General features: G+C 36.9%; 1 protein-coding gene across 4 annotated transcripts in view; it reads left to right on the forward strand.

Annotated features, from left to right (window-relative positions):
• Positions 1-21,231, forward strand: part of NDUFS4 (NADH:ubiquinone oxidoreductase subunit S4) — a 123,207-nt gene that overhangs the window by 84,324 nt on the left and 17,652 nt on the right. For 2 of the 4 annotated variants that reach the window (XM_060142946.1, XM_060142945.1), the window contains exons 3-5: positions 1,728-1,900; positions 12,901-12,974; positions 14,562-14,603. In XM_060142946.1, the coding sequence (XP_059998929.1) occupies positions 1,728-1,900; positions 12,901-12,974; positions 14,562-14,603 (289 nt within the window). Of the gene's footprint in view, positions 1-1,727; positions 1,901-12,900; positions 12,975-14,151; positions 14,312-14,561; positions 14,604-21,231 lie in introns of all 4 variants that reach the window. The other 2 variants (XR_009539475.1, XM_060142943.1) reach the window with 2 other exon arrangements.

Consider the following 21,231-nt stretch of genomic DNA (forward strand, 5'->3'; position numbering starts at 1 on the left):
GATGCCTCACCCCATAATTTTGTAATACACTTATATTGTTTGTTTATACTTTGCTTCGACTATAACTGAAGAAATAGGACATATTAATATGAAGATATATAGTATTAAATAATAAGTTAATATGAAAGATTACAAATACTGTAGTGAATTCAAAGGGGGAAATAAACACTAAGGACTTCCCAGGAGCTGAGTCTCTTTCAAGCTCTTGAGTAGAAGAATATGCTTTAGAAAGTCATTAAATATAATAATACCTGAAATTACTTTTCTTTGAGGTTTAACTTGACAATTAGAAGTTACTAATTAAAAGTTATATTCATGTCTTTAAAAATTATGTACCAGTTGTACTTGTTTTGTTTTTATTTTATCCTATAAGCAAAGAAACTTTTAAAAAATGTAGGCATATACTAGAAGTACTTTTTTGTGTAAATATTTGTATGGATCATTTCAATAGTTTCTCCAAACAGACAGGCTGTGACAAAGTAACCACACCTAATTATTGGTACAGGTGGAAAGGTATAGTTGCCAGCTAAAATAACTAAAGAATTTGTTCTTTAATCTGTGGGTAGAAAGCCTAGTCCAGTCAGAAATACATTTAGTTTTTTCACAGTACATATTGCAACTAAGTACTTACTTATACTAATTCTTTGGTCCAAAGCATTGATTAGAGTGGAACCACAAATAAACATTAGCCTTCATTAGAGGACATATTACAGTGAAATTAAAATTGACAAAATGGGCTATATTTTCTAGTTTTCACAAGTTTGGTATACTCATTTCCAGGTTAAACCTGTTGTTTTTAACCAGTTAAAATTTACCTTAGTAAGTGAACCATGATTTTAAAATGCTTCATTTATAAGAATAATATAGTTGACCCTACTATGTTCTTATGTTGATAAAGTATTTTACCATTACTAAATGGAAACTTAAATTCTGAATTACTTTGTTATTTTGCGTCCTGATTGCTATTATAAATTGATAAATATATCTAATCTAGGGCATCAAAATTGTATACATTCATCAGTTGAGCATTTGTTACTGGATAGAAATAAAGAAAAAGAGTCAAGAAAGTTACCATTGTTTTCATCTCATGTTTCTGCAAAAATTGTGCAGATTTTTTGGCTCTGCTTTGCAGAATAGATTTGACATCTATCTGATATCATTTTCTCTTCAATAGGTTTCACCAAAGGGAGATAAATCAAAATGCTAGTTAAAGTTGTTAATTGATTTTAATTGTTTACAAACAGGGTCAGGCCTTCCTCTGAAGGGAATGCCTTGTTGTAAGCAATTTGACATAGAAACCATTGGTAATAGATTTTTCTATTTAAAATTTAGTCACTTTTTATATTTCATTATTTTTAATATCCCTTTACATTCTTTCTCTGCTAACTAATTAGCAGGTAATTACTTGCTTATGAAGTAACAGTCTATTGTATACAGGCTTTTCTACCAGCAAAATCTTCAGAAATTACCAGTGCTTTGTTGTACAGAAGGGACCTAATTTTTTTTTATGAACCCTTCCCCACTGTACCCTAACACTCCCCCAGTATATCTTTTCCAAATATCAAAATAGCAGTTTACATGGTAAAATAACAAAGTAGTGAATTAAGTCAGAAAGCTTAAAAAAATTTATAAATAAGTACGAATAGAATTGCAAGATACAAAAAGCAACAAAAACACATTAGAGTGTATGTGGGCTGTTAGAAACACGTTTGCTTGTTTTTCTGTAGGATATTACTGCTTTAACTGGTATTCCAGAAGAGCATATCAAAACTAGAAAAGTCAGGATCTTTGTTCCTGCTCGCAATAACATGCAGTCTGGAGTAAACAACACGAAGAAATGGAAGATGGAGTTTGATACCAGAGAGAGATGGGAAAATCCTTTGATGGGTTGGGCATCAACGTGAGTACTTTGGTTTATTTGAATATTCTCAGCTCTGTTTTTCTGTGTAGGTTTTCCTTTTAAATACACTGATTTTCAGACTCTTCTGTGTACAGAATGCTTTTTTTTTTTTTTAATTATTTTTGGCTGTGTTGGGTCCTCGTTGCTGCACACAGGTTTTCTCTAGTTGCGGCGAGCGGGGTCTACTCTTCATTGTGGTGCGCATGCTGCTTATTGGGGTGGCTTCTCTTGCTGTGGAGCACGGGCTCTAGGTGCATGGGCTTCAGTAGTTGCAGCACGTGGGCTCAGTAGTTGTGGCTCATGGGCTCTAGAGCACAGGCTCAGTAGTTGTGGCGCATGGGCTTAGTTGCTCCGTGGCATGTGGGATCTTCCCGGACTAGGGCTTGAACCCGTGTCCGCTTCATTGGCAGGCAGATTCTTAACCACTGTGCCACCAGGAAAGTCCCCAGGATGCTTTATGACAATACCTTTTGAGATAATTTGTGTAGATATCACTATGGTCAATGATATAGATGTATATATTACATATATATAACATATATATAATGTTCATATAAGTGTGGCCCAGCAAAATAAACCATAAAAACAGTCTTTTTCAGAGTATTATTTATTGGATAAAAATGGCTGACATTGTGAGCACTCTTAGCATGGTCCCCAAGCTATATATATTAGTTTAAGATACACTGTATGAATAGTGTTAATAATTTAGTGACACTTTTACTTGTTTATAAAATAAAACTTATAAAGTATTTTTTTTGTTATTTATAAGAAGAGATTAGATAAGTTTAGAAATTGGCTGTTTTGAGGGAAACTTGTAAGTTCCTGAGTGAGAACTTGTGATTAATAAGTTTACAGGCATTGGAATAAAGTAGTCATAAATTCTGTGGCACTAATGAAATCAGTGACCTGAATCTCTATGGTGGATAAGGCCCAAATGTTAAAGAGCAGGACTGCCTCTAGTTGAATGAAAGAAGCTGCTACTAGAGAAAATAGCTAGATATTCAAGAATATTATCTTTCTTACTGAGACTACTGGAACATTGTATTTGTTCAGTCTCCAGTTGAAGGTAGTTATCAGTTTAAATTATGTCTCATTTTAGAAAAGTATGACACTTAACATCTTTTCCTGATGATGTACCTGGGAGAATTTTTGTTTAAAATATCTGCCATGTTGCAGTTTAAATAGAATTATATTTTATTTGGCAGAATGATACATAGGCACGGTTTTTCAGGTGTTTTGGTATCTTTAGATTTTATGTTTCATGTAATATATGGAGTGTTGTTGTAAATCACACACTCATAGAGACTAAAGAAATTTATAAGGAATAACTTCGTCTATGCCCAATGGTTGAAATGTTAAGATTACTCATTTTTAAATAAGTCACATGATCTTTTAATGTGTTCATCTATACACAAGGTTCATCCATTGCACTGTCTATTGATGGCATCGGGTAGTTTTCATTTGGGGTTATTATACATAATACTAAAATGAAAATTATTGTACATATCTTTTGGTGAATGTATGACTTCATACTAATAATATGCTAATTAATCCCTGAAACATTAATTATCAGTTAATAAACCAATTTATATTAAGAAATATCAACAATCTATTAATTCTCCATCCCTTATGCTTATATAGTTAATGACAGTTAAATTACTGATAGAAAACCTTGAACTTGTGGAAGATATATTTTATGCTTTATTAGGGTAGGTCTGTTGCAGTTTTACCCCTCTTCTTAATCCTGGAACATAATCTGGAAAAATAAAAAGGCATGGCCTTTCTGAGGTTTTGATGGAAAGCACAAGGTGTTTACTAACTCCTTCTAACTCTGTGGAACTCCAAACTCAGTCTCCACTGTAGCAAGTGGACAGCTGCTGAAATCTCTGTTGGGTTCTCTCAGCCTTCTCAGCTATTGTTTTAAAGCCTTGTCCATTCATGTGCAATTCAAAAGTTCTCTGTTCTGGAGATTCCTCCTTTTTACTGTTTTTGCTCCTAAATTTCCAGCTTCTCTGGGAATATACTAAATTCCATCTCCAGACTTCTTGTGCTTACAAGACGGGCTTTCTGCTTGAGTGCTTGATGCTCCTAGCTGTCTGAACTAGAGAGCACCTTTAGGGGAAAAATTGTATAAACTTGGATCAAGTCCACTGTGGTTCCAGTTTTTCAAAGTTTTTGAGTTGGACAGTGAATTTGGGAATTGAACTTAGGAAGGTTGATCTGGCATATAGGGATCTTACGGGAGTCCCAGAATAGTAACCATTTTGTACAAGTTGTGAATCTTCAGTGAGTGCTATTTCCCATATATTCTCTTCTGTGTATATCTCATATCTTTACACTCTCCAAATTACTTCCTGAACCTTCTTTTCTATAGTTTTTATTCCATGTATCTAAACGATGTTTCACAGAATGAATGCTATACTTGGCTTAGAGATTCAAAATAAATATTTGTAGCAAAACAGTCTTTTAATAAACATGCTAGTAGAAGTGACATTTCTGAAATTATATGGTTGTTTTGTAAAGAGTCTATGTAGATTTGTAAACATTACCACTATCCTAGTTTGAAGAACTCAATTAGATGTCAGATCTTAGAGCATTATTTTTTTAAAGTGGCCGAAAGCTGAAAACAGTATTGTCAGTATGATGTATTCTAAAGAGTATTCTCCATAATGATGAAGGTTCATCAAGAAGAGTAGGTGGTGTTGCCATCTATTTGGGGCAGGGAGGCAGTAATGATATTAGTAGTAACTGTTGTACTCAGCAGTTTTCTTGATACTAAATTTTTTAAATTGAGGTATAGTTGATGTACAATATTCTGTTAGTTTCAGGTGTACAGCATAGTGATTCAAAATTTTACAGCTTATACTCCATTTAAAGTTATTATAAAATATTGGCTATTCCAGTGCTCTACAATATATCCTTTTTTAAAATTATGTATGTGTGTATGTAGGTATGTATTTATTTATTTATGGTGGTGCTAGGTCTTTGTACCTGTGAGGGTGCTTTCTCTAGTTGTGGTGAGTGGGGGCTATTCTTCCTTGCAGTGTGCAGGCTTCTCATTGCTGTGGCTTCTCTTGCTGCAGAGCACAGACTCTAGGCACGTGGGCTTCAGTAGTTGCAGCATGCAGGCTCAGTAGTTGCAGCGTGTGGGCTCTAGAGCTTGTGGGCTTCAGTAGTTGTGGTGCATGGGCTCAGTAGTTGCAGCTCGTGGGCTCTAGAGCACAGGCTCAGTAGTTGTGGTGCACAGGCTTAGTTGCTCTGCGGCCTGTGGGATCTTCCTGGACCAGGGATCCAACCCATGTCCCCTGTATTGGCAGGTGGATTCTTAACCACTGGACCACCAGGGAAGTCCCTACAATATATCCTTGCAGCTTATATATTTAGTACATAGTAGCTTGTACCTCTTACTCCTCTACCTCTATCTTACTCCCTCTTCCCTCTCCGCACTGGGAACCACTAGTTTGTTGTCTATGAGTCTGTTTCTGTTTTGTTATATTTATTCATTTGTTTTATTTTTTTAGATTCCACATATAAGGGATAACATAAATATGTATTTGTCTTTCTCTGTCTGATTTATTTCACTAAGCATAATACCCTCTGGGTCTATCCATGTTGTTGTAAACGGCAAAATTTCATTCTTTTTTTGTGGCTGAGTAGTATTCCATTGCATATGAATACCACATCATCTTTATCCATTCGTCTGTTGATGGACATTTAGGTTGCTTCCATATCTTGGCAACTATAAATAATGCTGCTGTGGACTTTGGGGTGCATGTATCTTTTCATATTAGTGTTTTTGTTTTTTTCTGGATATATGCCCAGAAGTGGAATTGCTGGGTCATATGGTAGTTGTGTTTTTAGTTTTTTTGAAGAACCTCCATACTGTTTTCAGTAGTGACTGCACCAATTTACAATCCCACCATCAGTGCACAAGGGTTCCCTTTTCTCCACATCCCTGCTAATGTTTGTTATTGTGGCCTTTTGATGACAGCCATTCTGACAGGTATGAGGTGATATCACACTGTGGTGTTGATTTACATTTCTGTAATAATTAGGAATATTTAACATCTTTTCATGTGGCTATTGGCCATCTATATGTATGTCTTTGGAAAAATATCTATTCAGGTCTTCTGTATATTTTTGATAGGTTGTTTGTTTTTTTGATATTGAGTTGTATGAGCTGTTTATTTTAGATATATCAGGCATATCATTTGCAAATATTTTCTTCTATTCAGTAGGTTATCTTTTCATTTTGTCAGTGTTTTTTTTTTACTTCTTTGCTGTGCAAAAGCTTTTTTTTTTTGTGTGTGTGGTATGCGGGCCTCTCACTGTCATGGCCTCTCCCGTTGCAGAGCACAGGCTCTGGACGCGCAGGCTCAGCAGCCATGGCTCACGGGCCCAGCCGCTCCGCGGCATGTGGGATCCTCCCGGACCGGAGCACGAACCCGTGTCCCCTGCATCGGCAGGCGGACTCTCAACCACTACGCCACCAGGGAAGCCCTGTGCAAAAGCTTTTAATCTGATTAGGTACCATTGGTTTACTTTTGCTTTTGTTTCCTTTGCCCTAGGAGACAGATCTAAAAGAGTATTGCTATGAATTATGTCAAAGAGTGTTCTGTCGATGTTTTCTGCTAGTTTTATGGCTCCTCGTCTTACATTCAGGTCTTTAATCTATTTTGAGTTTATTTTTATATATGGTGTGAGGAAATGTTCTAATCCCATTCTTTTACATGTAGCTGTCCAGTTTTCCTGGCACCATTTGTTGAAAAGACTGTTTTTTTTCTCCATTGTATACTCTTACCTCATTTGTCATAGATTGATTGGCCATTAGTGCATGGGGTTTATTTCAGGGTTCTGTAGTCTGTTCCATTGATCTATGTGTCTGTTTTTATGTCAGTACCATACTGTTTTGATTACTGTAGCTTTGTAGAAAAATCTGAAGTCAGAGAGCATGATACCTCCAGCTCTGTTCTTTCTCAAGATTGCTTTGGCTATTTAGGATCTTTTGTGTTTCCATACAGATTTTAGAATTATCTGTTCTAGTTTTGTGAAAATGCCATTGGTATTTTAATAGTGATTACATTGAGTCTGCACATTGCCTTGAGTAGTATGATCATTTTAACAATATTAATTCTTCCAGTCCATAAACATGGTATATCTTTCCATCTGTTTGTGTCGTCTTCAGTTTCTTTCATCAGAGTCTTACAGTTTTTCAAGTCCAGGTTTTTTAACCTCTTTTGTTAGATTTATACCTAGGTATTTTATTCTTTTTGATGCAATAGTAAATGGGTTTTTTTCTTAATTTCCCTTTCTGATAATTAGTGTATAGAAATGCAACAGATTTCTGTATATTAATTTTGTATCCTGCAAGTTTACCAAATTCATTAATGAGCTCTTGTAGTTTTTTGGTGATGTCTTTAGGATTTTCTGTATATGGTATCATGTCATCTGCAAAACAGTGAAAGTTTTACTTCTTTTTTCACTTTGAATTCCTTTTATTCCTTCTTGTCTGATTGCTATAGCTAGGAGTTTCAGTACTATATTGAATACAGGTGGTGAGAGGGGGCATCCTTGACTTGTTGCTGATCTTAGAGGGAATACTTTCAGCTTTTCACCATTGACTGTAATGTTAGCTCTGGGCTTATCATATGTGGCCTTTACTATGTTGAGGTGTGTTCCCTCTGAACCCACTTTGTGGAGAGTTTTTAACATAAATGGATGTTGGATTTTATCAGAAGCTTTTTCTGCATCTATTGAAATGATCATATGGTTCTTATTCTTCAGTTTGTTAATGTGGTGTATCACATTGATTGATTTGCAGATATTAAATCATCCTTGCATCACTGGGAAAAATCCCATTTGATCATGGTAGATGAACCTTTTAATGTGTTGTTGAATTTGGTTTGCCATTATTTTGTTGAAGATTTTTACATCTGTTCATCAGTGATATTGGCCTGTAGTTTCCTTTTTTGTGTGTGATATCTTTGTCTAGTTTTGGTATCAGGAAGATGCTGACCTTGTAGAATGAGTTCAGAAGTGCTCTTCCCTCTGCAATTTTTTGAAATAGTTTGACAAGGGTAAGTGTTAACTTCTCTAAATGTTCGGTAGAATTAAACTATGAAGCCATCTGGTCCTGGGCTTCCTTTTGTTGGGAGTTTTAAAATTACTGATTCAATTTCATCACTGGTAATTGGTCTGTTTATATTTTCTGTATCTTTCTGGTTCAGTCTTAGGAGAGTGTACATTTCTAGGAATTTGTTTCTTCTAGATTGTCCATTTTATTGGCATATAGTTGTTCATAGTAATCTCTTATGATTCCTTGTGTTTCTCTGGTGCAGCCTGTAACTTCTCCTTTTTCATTTCTAATTTTGTTGATTTGGGCCCTCTTTGTTTCTTGCTGAGTCTGGCTAAAGGTTTATCAGTTCTGTTTATCTTTTCAAAGAATCAGCTTAGTTTTGTTGATCTTCTGTATTTTTTTTTAGTTTCTGTCATTTATTTCTGCTATCATCTTTATGATTTCTTTCCTCTACTAACATTGGGTTTTATTTGTTCTTTTTCTAGTTCCTTTAGGTATAAGGTGAGGTTGTTGAGATTTTTCTTGTTTCCTGAGTTTGGCTTGTATCACCTTAAACTTATCTCTTGGAGTGGCTTTTGCTGCATCCTGTAGATTTTGGATCATTGTTGTTTAGTAGCATATTGTTTAACCTCCATGTGTTTGTTTTTTTGCAGCTTTTGTGTGTGTGTGTGTTACACGGGCCTCTCACTGTTGTGGCCTCTCCCGTTGCGGAGCACAGGCTCCGGATGCGCAGGCTCAGCGGCCATGGCTCACAGGCCTAGCCGCTCCGCGGCATGTGGGATCTTCCCAGACCGGGGCACGAACCCGTGTCCCCTGCATCGGCAGGGGGACTCTCAACCACTGCGCCACTAGGGAAGCCCTGCAGCTTTTTTCTTGTAGTTAATTTCTAGTCTCATAGTGTTTTGGTTGGAAAAGATGACTGATATGATTTCAGTTTTCTGAAGTTTACTGAGTTGAGACTTGTTTTGTGGCCTAGCCTGTGATCTATTCTGGAGAATGTTCCATGTGCACTTGAGAAGAATTTGTATTCTGTTGCTTGTGTTTGGAATGTTGTTGTGTGTGTGTGTGTGTGTGTGTGTGTGTGTGTGTGTGTGTGTGTGTATTTATATTTATACAAATGTATAACTTTTAAGGCCGTTTGTCTTGTCATTTAAGGCCAGTGTTTCCTTATTGATTTTCTGTCTGGATGATCTGTTCATTGATAGAAGGAGTGTTAAAGTCCCCTTCTATTATTGTGTTACTGTCAATTTCTTCCTTTATGTCTGTTAATTTTGCTTATGTATTTAGGTGCTCCTATGTTGGGTGCATATATATTTACAATTGTTATATTTCCTTCTTGGATTGATGCCTTGATCATTATGTAATGTCCTTCTCTGTCTCTTGTTGCAGTCTTTGTTTTAAACTCTGTTTTGTCGTTTTTGCTTTAATATAAGTATTGCTACCCCAGCTTTCTTTTCATTTCCATTTTCAAAGAGTACCTTTTTCCATCACCTTACTTTCAGTGTGTCTTTAGGTCCAAAGTGAGTCTCCTGTAGGCAGCATATATATGAGGCTTGTTTTTATATCCATTCAGCTACTCTGTGTCTTTTGATTGGAGGGAGCATTTACATTTAAAGTAATTATTGATAGGTATATACTTTTTGCCATTTTGTTAATTGTTTTGGGTTGTTTCATAGTTTTTGTTCCTTTTTATTTTGTTCTCTTCCCTTGGGATTTGATGACTATCTTTAGTGTTATATTTGGATTACTTTCTCTTTTTTGTGTATTATTATAGATTTTTGGTTTGTGGTTACCATTAGGTTTATATATAACAATTTATATGTTTGTGTGTGATTATTTTAAGTTGCTTTCTTAATTTCAAACTCATTTGAACAACCCTGTATTTTTACTCCCTTCCCCCTAAGAATACAGTTTTTGACATCATATTTTACATCTTTGTTATATGTATCTTTTAACTGCTTATGAGGACATATATGATTTTACTACTTTTGACTTTTAATCTTCCAAGTAGCTTTCTACATGGTTGATTTACTACCTTTAACATTTCCTGTAAAGCTGATTTGATGGTGCTGATCTCTTAGCTTTTGCTTGTCTGTAAAACTTTTGATTTCTCCACCAAATCTGAATGAAAGCCTTGCTGGGTAGAGTATTTTTGTTTGTAGGTTTTTTTACTTGTATTATTTAAAATATATTATGCCATTCCCTTCTGGCCTGCAGAGTTACCACTGAGAAGTCAGCTGGTAGCCTTGTAAGTAACTTGTTGCTTTTCCCTCTTAATTTTTAATATTCTCTATCTTTAATTTTTGCCATTTTAATTACAATGTGTCTTGCTCTGGTCCTCTTTGGGGTGATCTTATTTGGGACTTGCTGTGCTTCCTGGACCTGGATGTCTGTTTCTTTTTCCCAGGTTAGAGATTTCAACTATTATGTTTTCAAATATGTTCTCTACCCGTTTTTTTCTCCTTTCTTCTTCTGGGACCCCTATAATGCAAATGTTCGTATGCTTGATGTTGTCCCGGAGGTCTCTTAATCTGTCCTCATTTCTTTTTATTCTTTTCTTTTTTTTTTCTTTTTTTTTTTTAGCTTCAGTGACTTCCACTACTCCTGACTTCCAGCTCACTTACTCATTCCTCTGCATAATCTGTTGATTCCTTCTAGTATACTTTTTATTTCAGTTACTGTATTCTTCAACTCTGTTTTGTTCTTCTTTATATCTTCTTTTTGTTAAACTTCTCAGTGTGTCATCCATTTTTATCCTGATTTTTTTGATCTTTACAATCATTACTTTTAACACTTTATTGGGTATCTCCACTTCACTTAGTTCTTCTGGTGTTTTATCTGGTTCCCTCGTTTGGAACTGATTTTCTTGCCTCATTTTGCCTGATTTGCCCTTTTTGTTTCTATGTATCTGGCAGGTTAGTTTTGTTTCCCAACATTCAAGAAGTGGCCTTTTGTAGATGTCCTATGTGTCCTAGCAGCACACTCCCCTCTTGTCACCAAAGCTATATGCGCTAAGGGTGCCGCTTGTGTGGGCTGAATGGGTCCTTCTGTTGTGGCAGGTTGACTACTGTGGGCAGTCAGATAGATGTGGCTGGCCCCTGGTCCAGTTGTTTGCTAGGCCTTACCTCGTGTGGAGGAGGCTGGCTGCAGAAACCCAGGGTGTCACAGGGCTAGTGCTGGCTCCCTAGTTGGCAGAGCTGGGTTCCTGGATCTAGTGTCAGCCTACTGGTCGGTGGGGTCATTTCCTGACATGGCTGGCTGTGGGGTCTGTGGTGTCCTAACACTAGTGCTGGCCTCATGGTGTGTAGCGCTGGACTCCAGGTCAGCTGGTTTAGTAGTCCAAGATGTCTCAGTTCTGGTGTCAACCTCCTGGTGTGTTGGCTGGATCCTGGATAAAGCAGGCTGTGGGGCTGCAGTGGTCCTGGGATTGGGACCACCTGCTGGTGGACAGGGTCTGGTTCCGGGGCTAATTTCCTCCCACTGTTGCATGAAGCTAAGTCCTGTGGTCTCTTGCTGCAGGGTCCAGGGGTCCTAGAGCTGGTGTCAAACGAATGGTGAGTGGGGCCAAGGCCAAGGGGTTCTGGGGCTAGTCCCGGCTCACTGGTAGGCAGAGCTGGGTCCTGGGATCTCTGGCTACAGAATCCTGGGGGTTCCTGCTGAACTGCTGTTGTCCACTGCTGGGTGGTACCAGGACAGCTGAGGGAGGTGAGGGATTGTGAGGGATCCACGATCCACGGTGTCTCAGAGCTGGTGTTGTCCTGATGGTCCACAGAGCCAGGGCCTGTGGGGTCCCAGGGCTGGTACTGCCTGTTGGTGGGTAGGCTGGGTCCTCTATGGCAGGCTGAGGGTCTGCTGTGGTCCTGGGGTCTCTGGCTGCAGGGCCCTCTGGTGGAGAGGGCTGTGTCCCGGGGCCACTGTGGGCTCAGAAGTTCTTAAGGCAGCCTGCCTGCTGGTGGGTAGAGCTGTGTTCCCACCCTGTTAATTGCTTGGCCTGAGGCACCTCACGATCGGTGCCTACAGCCTTGTGGTTCCAGTGGTAATAAGCTATTGGGAGTGTTCCAGAATGGCACTTGCCACTGTCCTTGTGGTAGAATGAGCTCCCCAAAATGGCTGTTGCCAGTTTTCTACGTCCCCAGGCTACAGTTGCCTCCTGCCTCTTCTGGAGCCTCTCAAAGATAAGCAGGTGAGTCTGACCCAGGCTGCCTTCAAATTACTCTTCTGCCCTGGGTCCCAAAGTATGTGAGATTTTGTGTGTACCTTTTAAGAGTTAGTCTCTACTTCCCACAGCCCTCTGGGTCTCCTGAAAGTAAGGCCCATTGGCTAAAGCCAAACGTTCTGGGGGCTCGTCTTCCCAGTGCAGGATCCCTGGGCTTGGGAGCCCAATGTGGGGCTTAGACCCATTGCTTCTTGGGCAGAACCTCTACAATTGTAATTATCCTTCTCTTTGTGGGTAGCCCACCGTGGGTAGGGATCTCCCTCTCCCACCTGTCTCATTGTGGTTCCTTCTTTATATCTTTAGTTATAGAAGATCTTTTCCACTAGATTCCAGTTTTTCTCAATAGTTGCTGTGTAAATAGTTGTAATTTTGGTGTGTCTGTGAGAGAGGTGAGCTCAGGGTCTTCCTAGTCCACCATTTTGGCCATGTTCCTTCTCATTTTGATGAATTTGTAAGGTTTAAAGAAAAACCTAAGAGGATTCTCATTCTCCTCTAGTTTTTTTTTAAGTTTAATAAATGATTTTATTTGAGATTGCTGAATATCTCTACAATTGTAAATTTTTTAATTTGACAATACATGTTAGAAAAATCAAATTTAACACAGAAAAACATATTCAAACATTTAACAGTTTTAAAGAAATGATTTAAAATAAGTAATTTTCAGCCAGAGGTTAATGTTAAATCCTGGAAAAAAATTGTTTCTTACAGGGCTGATCCACTGTCCAACATGGTTCTAGCTTTCAGTACTAAAGACGACGCAATTGCCTTTGCAGAAAAAAATGGTAAGTTTGGTTTGTTTTCGTTTTGCTTTGACAAATAAAATCAAGATATGATTTTATGTTCTTAACCTTAATCAGATACTATATCCCTAACTGGCATTAAGTTGAATGAAATCTCTCAGTGTATCTAATCCAGTGGTTTTTAGATTTTTTTGTTTTTTACAACATGAGAACATACCCCTCCAAAAAAAAAGATCTAAAAGTAAAATGCACATGTAACATATAAGTCAAACTGCTCTAAATTTGAAGTAGAGACAGGGAATAAAAACTACTTGTCTAATTCCTATCTTGCTTATGAATTCCTCTGCAAAATCATTGACATTAGGTTTTTAAACTCCAATTAAACATCTCATAAGGCAACCTATTCCAGTTTTGACATCTGGTTATTATTTTCTTACTTTGAGCCAAAATCTCATGTCTGTTACTTTACCTAATAGCTTTTCAATTATTTGAAAATAGTTATCATTATCATACTTCCTCTAAAATTTCATGTAAGCCTAAATGTCTACATTTGCCACTTTTATTGATATGTTGGGCCTAGTACCAAGCATAATCTCATGTCTACAATTATATTAATACAGCCTCAGAGTATATTATACCTCAAAACTACTGTAGCCCTAAAACTATTGGCCTATGTTGGTCTTGCTTTCAACAAAAATACAGAATGTCTTTTTTTCTCATTTCCTGCTGTTAAGCCATGCAACACAGTAGTGAAAAGAGGCTTTGGAGGCAGACCATTCTGAATTCTAATCCTTATTATGCCACTTGAAGCTACATGATTTTGGATTAATTTCATCATGGACTTAATGTTTCTTCATTGTTGAAATAATGGTACTTATCTTAAGGTGTACTTATCCAGTACTTGATACATAATAGACGTTTGGTAACTATTAGTCCTGTTCCTTACCTCCCTCTCCATCTGTTATTTCTGCTGTTTCTCTCGGATTTTAATGCAGTACTGTGCATTTGTATCTAATGCATTCTGTTGTCCTAGTTGGTCAAATCGAATTTGTATCTAATTTAGCTATCTATTTGAATGACATACTGTCCATTTAAGTATGTTATTACTATAAGGCAATATATAAGTGTAAAACATTATTAGCATTATCTAACATTTGATATAAACGTGAAAGCACTGTAAAGGTTATTATTATCTGAAATATTTTCTTTTCATCCTAAGTTCATATTATATACCTTATGATTAAGAGTCTAAAGCCAAACTGCCTGGGTTTGAATCCATGTCGGATCGCTGTTTGACTCTGTACAGGAGGAAATGGAAGTACAATGGAAATTGTTGTGAGGATTGAATGGGTTAATTAAAGTGCTTAGAACATAGTTAAGTAAGTATGTAATAGTATATCAGTTTATTTACTTAGTAGTAGACTTTTGAAATTAAAAAAAAGATTTAAGTATAATTCCTTATTAATACTTTCTTGGCAATTTCCAAATTTCTGAATTACATATTTGTTCTCAAAGTGGTTATAGTCTTTAAAATATTATTATGATTTAACATTTACATTGCTCTTTTTTAAATTAAACTGTAATATAGCTTATCAGCAACAGTTCTATTAATGTTTTTCATCTTTGCAGCCTACCGTATTTCATGTCTGACACTTCAAAAATGTCCGTACTGTGAGTTTAATGACAGGAAATCTAATTAAACTCTTATTGCTGACTAGTCTCTGAGTGGGCACAAGGACTGCCTGACTATAGTTGCCATGTGATTTGCAGGTGTGAACTAACCACTGCTGCTGTTAAAATCGAGTGCCTTTCCATTCTGATTTCTACCCCCAACACCAGAATGAAAATTGAGGACCATTATCAAAGTCAATAGACAGTAAAACTTGAAAAAGTTTAGAGGATATTACCTTATAAAACTGTAAGCTACCAGTGGACCCGGCGAGTTCCCTGGTGGTTGAGTGGTAGGATTTGGCACTTTCACTGCTGTGGCTCGGGTTCAGTCTCTGGTTGGGGAACTGAGATCCCACAAGCCATGTGGCACGGCCAAGATAAAATTAAAAAAACAAAAACAGAAAAACAGTGGATCAGGAATTCTAACCTACAATGTAGCAAGAGTTAGGTACATACTGGAAACAAAGCAACATAACACAAAACCTATATAATGGACACTTGCTATGTGGTGAAATTATTGACTTTCTAAAATATTTTCCTCTACTCAAGAATTTGAAGCCACTTTCATCTCCTGGGGAAGTCCTCAATGATTATTACTCATTCCTCATTTATTTAACATTTAGCATTATATGTCTTTAAATAGATAAGTCCTGTTTCTGCAGCTATCGTGGCAGCAAGTCTAAACAAACACCATTGAAATGGTACAGAATCATGGGGTGGAGAATCTTTTCCAAATTGCCCAGCATGCCCTCTATTCTGATTTTGCTCTCTTGGGTAGGTGCATAGTGGGGGGGGGGCATACAAACGGATGCCCGCTTCCCCTCCACACCAAACATCATTTTGTTGTAAGCTAGTGCTATTGAAGGTTACGTGAACCAGTGTTCTGGTAGGTTAAGGCTATAAAAAGAAATGGTTCAGAAGCACTAACATGAAAGACTATTGGATTAAGAGGCTAGAAACTAGGATTCTCATTCTGTAATTGCCCCACAGGAGAGCTTGAGCCAGTCATGTTTCACTATAGCCATTGATAAACATGTTTCTTCATCTTTAAAATAAGTTGGATTGAGTAATGATAAAAAACTATAGACTTAAGGATGTCAAGCCCATGAACCAGCTCATATATATCTTTATTTCTTTACTGTCTAACCCAGTGCCTTATTCATCATATGCTCTAGAAGGAAACATTTGTTTTTGTTGACATAGATAATTCTGTGTTGATAGTAAAATCTGGCAATCCAGTTATGAGCATTAGTTTGCCTTTCAGTAGTGTCTAGAAATAGGAGGTTAGGGTAAAACTACCACACAAAAAAAAGATAATTTGTACACGAAGGGAACTGTTCTGAAAATAAACAATCTACCTTTCATCTCCTCCTTCGTTTTCTAATTTCCCTTACTTTTAAATGGTTTTCTAAAAAAGTCATGACCATCATTTCCCTTGACACAAAAGATTGTACTGTAGAGAATCAGTACAATGAAGAACAAGATTTACAGATTCCGTTGCTTTCTAGAAAACATTTTTAATGCCTATATATCAGACTCAGTTAATGGGTATCATCATAACATAAAGCTAACATTCATAAACACCAAGTCATGAGCTAGTCACTATGCTAAGTGCTTTTCATTCTAATTTAAATTCTCACTACAACTCTGAAGCAAGAACAGTTATTCTCATTTTACAGTTCAAGGAAGTCGAGGGTTTAGAGATATTATAACATTAACAAGGCCACATACTTATAAGGGGGTAAGTTTTATTTGAACACAGGTATGTTCATTCATGTAGTGTCTGTGACCTCTTTTCAGCTATAATAGTAGAATTAAATAGTTGTAATAGAGACCTTATGGCTCCCAAAGTCTAAAAATATTTTCTACTTGGCCACTTACAGAAAATATTGCCCGACCCCTCATGTAAACAATTATATGTATTCCCTCAATACTGAGACCCTTTCTTCCCTGACATTTTTATAAATCCAAAATATTCTTTATTCAGACACTTCAAAAGGCCTGTGCTTAATAGACACACTTTTCTCAATTGATAAGTTAGTGCTTATATTGTGAAGAACTTGAATTATCACTCAAGTACTAACCTAACTTTATATTACTATGCCTCAGCTCTTCTTCCTGCCCTTATCCCCAAGCCTGCTTTAGTTTCTAACTTCTATAACCTCTTCCTCATTCTGTTCCCTTTCTCTTCTTTTTTCCTGCCTGTGAGCTCCAACCTAGTCTTCAAAATACATTTTAAATGTTATCTCCTTCCTGATCCCTTTTCTTATTTCCCTTTCCCACCTCCATCTCCCACCTCCAAATAGATGTGCCCTCTCTTCCTTTTAACTTCCACAATGATTTGTTCCTTTCTTACAGCTCTTATAGTATGGTATTGTATTTTACTTCTTTTGTATTGCATTCAGTCATACATATGTTGAGTACCCTGTCATATGCCAGCAGTGGTGGCTAGGTTCTGGGGATCATTAGTTAATAAGGCATAGTCCTCTTACTCAAACTGTAACACTTTACCCTGCTTACTGAATTATAAGCACCTACCAGGGAAAACACCCAGTCTCATTCGTCTTCATCTTTTAATATGCTCAATAAAAATTGGTAAATTCAACATTATATTTAGTGATGTTATAAATTATTCTCCAGATCATGTTTTAAACTTTTCCTTAAATCACTTTAAATTAATTTGGCTACTTGTTGTATCTTTCAGAAGAACTGTTAATTCCCTCTAAGTAGAAACCTGAAGAAACAAAATTATAGTAGAATGATTAGCAATTTCTTATATTTTAGTGTGTTTGTAAAATGCAACCAGTAAACATTTTTCTGTGAAGTTAATTTGCAGCTTATCCTTAGTTTAAGAGTTAGCACCCTAAAGTATATTCCAGTGTACTTAAGATGATTATTTCATAACTTTAGAGTTATTTCCAAGCTGTATGCTATTTGTTCTAAACTTTTCTTTTTAAAGGATACTGAGACCTAGAGAAGTTAATAAAACAAGACCAGTATCCATCACATAGCTCCCAGCTGATAGGGCCCAAGTTTCTAGGTTCCAAGTCCAGTGTTTCTTCTAATACTATGCTGCTGGTAGATCTTAAAAAATCAGTCATCTAGATGTGCACTGTCCAGTATGGTAGGCACACGTGGCTGTGTAGCACTTGAAATGTGTTTAGTTGGAATTGAGTTGTGCTGTTAAGTGTAAAATATACATTGGATTTCAGCGACTTAGTATAAAAAAGCATTAAATATCTAATTTTTATATTGATTACATATTAAAATGATAATATTTCACATATGTATTGGGCTAGGAAAAAAAATGATTAAAGGCTTACCTGTTTCTTTTTAGTCATTTTTTTAAATGTTGCTCCTAGATAATTTAAAATCATATGTATGGTTCACACTCTGTTTCTGTTGGACAGCACTAATCTAGAATACTTCAAGCCAAACAAGATATTCATTATACACATATTCTAGGTGAATATTAAAAAAAACAGGAAAACTTACCCAGTTTTTAAAAGTTCACATTTTATTACTTAAGAAATGTGGGGAATTCCCTGGTAGTCCAGTGGTTAGGACTCAGCACTTTCACTGCCAAGGGCCTGGGTTCAATCCCTTGTTGGGGAACTAAGATCCCACAAGCTGCACTGCTTGACCAAAAAATAAAAATTTTTAAAAAAGAAATGCAGTTCTGTTCTTCAGACACTCTTACCCAATATCAATCAAGGATAATAGTGAAATAAAATAGCTAAAAGAGACCTATATTATATTACATCATAAAACCCATGTTAATCACCTATTTTCAATTTCTTAATCAAATAAGGCATTGTGTAAGTCCATCTTTTTACCTAAGAATGCCCTCATCTCTAAGACTAAAAGTTTTCTTCTTCCTGCTATTGATAATTCCAGCAACTACCTCTCTGCTCCTCTTTTTTGCCTAGGTCTCCCTTCTCACCATTCCTCACTTCCTGTGGAAGGCTGGTTCTGTGAACTGGGGATTGGGATAGAAGAAAAGACTGAATGCTTTCCCATGGCTTCTTTTTCCCCCTGCTTCCCACCTCTTACTTCTCCCTCCCCCAACATACACAAAGTAAATTACAAATGCCCCTATGTCTTTGGGTTTTAACTCCAGAGCCTCATCCTCCTCATCCTAAAGGTCCCACTTTGAACGCAGCATATATTCCAGAGGAACTCTTCAAACTCTTTTCTTTTTACAAAGAAAGGTTATCTGAGGTTTCCTCTGAAATGTAGATGAACCTTATTTTAGTTCTTTGTGTACAGAAAAGACCCACCTTTCTCACCCATGTGGCTTTTGTCTTTTCTTGTTTCATGTTGGAGTCAAAGGGTGGGGGAGGAGAAGGAAGCATCCTTGGGAGAGGAGGTAGAAGCTGTGGAAAATTTCCATAGCAAGCTAGCATCTACTACCATTTACATGCTAATGGCACCAGAATGGCTCCCCCCACCCCCATTTGAGCTGATGTGAAACTTTGTGAGTTTCCTCTGGTATGTCATTTTACCCCCTGTGTTTTTCTCATTGCTGTTAGCTGTAAAAACTCTTTGAAATTCTCAAAATAGAGGAGGGTTTCCTTCAGAAATAGGAAGACAGAGAATAAGCATTGAAACTGCTGTAGTGGTCTCTTGGGAAGGAAAACCCACCTCTGAAGTAATAGAAGGTGGAAGCAACTAAGGAAGCAGACAGGTTAGGCCCTGGATTCAGGAAAATAAAGAGATAATTGGAGTTGCAGCCCAGAACGTAGAATTACCCCAGAAGTGGACACCATCAGCAAGGTCTGGATTTCCGCCTAATTTAAACCTTGTAATGAGGGTCTCAACCTCACATCCATATATCTATTATTAAAAAAACAACTTTCAAAAAAATAAAACGAACAAGAAAAGACGACTTTCAAAACAAAAGTAAGAATTATGACTCTCATATAGATATAAAATGCTTGTTAAAGGATTTATTTTACTCTGTAGGGGAGCAGAATTTGCCACCCCAAAATACGTTTCTTTGGCATATTATTTTAAGCTGATTATTTTCTAAGAAACTGCATACTTGGAGGAAAGTAGGAGTTACCCTTTGTAAAAAGCATTTACATTTATAAGGGAAATATCGATTTGTAAGGGTATCTCCCTGGTGTACTTGAAAGAGGGGGATGACCTTATCTCCGGAAACTCTTATAAGTGGAGAAGGCAATGACTTAAATCTGCATAACAATCTCACCCCTGTTTACTGTTTTTTTCCTGGTGATCTCACAGAATTGACTTTCCCTATCCTCAGTGTTCTCTTTTGTCTTTAGCTGAGGATGGTATTTAAGGTGAGGGCTTTGGCAGTTTTTAATTACTTACTTCTGCTGGATCTCTCCCATGTATATACGTTAGGAAACTTTTGTTTGATTTTCTCCTGTTCATCTATCTCATGTCAATTTAATTCTTAGTCCTTAAATACGGTCTTCAGTTAAAGACAAGAGATATTTTGGGTGGGGAGTGAGTTATGGGAGGTTATCAGGCAAAGTATCATAAACAAGGGTATGGTTGTTATGCAGATTTAAGTTCAAGCCTCCTCCATTGATAAGTTTCTAGAGTTTTAGTCATCCTTTCTCCTCCTGCTACAGAGAAGGAGACACCTTACAAATGGAAATTTCCCTTATAAATGTAAATGTCCCTCAGAAAAGGGCAAGTTCTCTGTTTTCAGAGATTTCCTGTGTTTACTGTTTCTTAAAAATAACCAGCTCAAGATAATCCTTATTGCCAAAGAGGCATAGTTTGGAATGGCATATTCTACTCCTCTTTACCACATAAGCTTTCTTACGTTTGCTTTGCTGAAAATTTCATAAGGAATCTCAAATTGGGTTTTTCAAACCGTTTTAAGACTAAGAAGCCAAGCCAATAACTTGCCACCAGATTTCTCCTGCAGTACCTATTAAATTGGGCGAATTCCTCCCTTCTCAGGGTCCCCAAAATATCCTAAGTTTCCTTAATACCTTAGGGAACTTTGTAAGCCCTAGTGCCATGGAAGGACTTTGGAAGCATTGCCTCCATAAAGTCAACTTCAGTTCCTTACAAATGTCTGGTCACACCTGAGTAAATGAGCATCATTCTCAAGTATGTCATTCCAGGTAAGGCCTTGGTTGCATAACCATTGTTTCTGTTAAATTGTAATGAGTTATAGATACCTCAAGAGGAGAGGGAAAGAACTTCCTATATGTCCAGAAAACAGAACGTTAAAACAATGTCAAAAATATTCTCCCCCAAACCGTAGAATTACCTCTCATCAATTTTTTCAGTCCTGTATAACTAATTCTTGTTTCACTGGATCATAAATGTATTTGCTTCTTAACTAGAGTTCTGGAAATTTTGACTGAGTCCACTGATACGGTCTTATAATTATTTAAGTGATGCCATCGGAAGCCTATACATATTCTTCACAGGGCTTTGAGACAGTCTTTCATTGTTGAAGGTAAAGCTCTCTGCCTGTAGCTATTTGCAAGAACTGTCAGGGAAGCAGTAGAGTAAAATTTAACAATCTTTTCGTAAATGATTAAAGACTTAAAATGGATGTAGTTAACATTACAGATAAATTTCAAAAGTGAAATAAATGATAGGAGTTAATAACAAGAATAATGCAATTTAAAGGCAT

This window comes from Lagenorhynchus albirostris, chromosome 3 (genome assembly GCF_949774975.1).
Source record: "Lagenorhynchus albirostris chromosome 3, mLagAlb1.1, whole genome shotgun sequence".
NCBI classification, from domain to species: Eukaryota; Metazoa; Chordata; class Mammalia; order Artiodactyla; family Delphinidae; genus Lagenorhynchus; species Lagenorhynchus albirostris.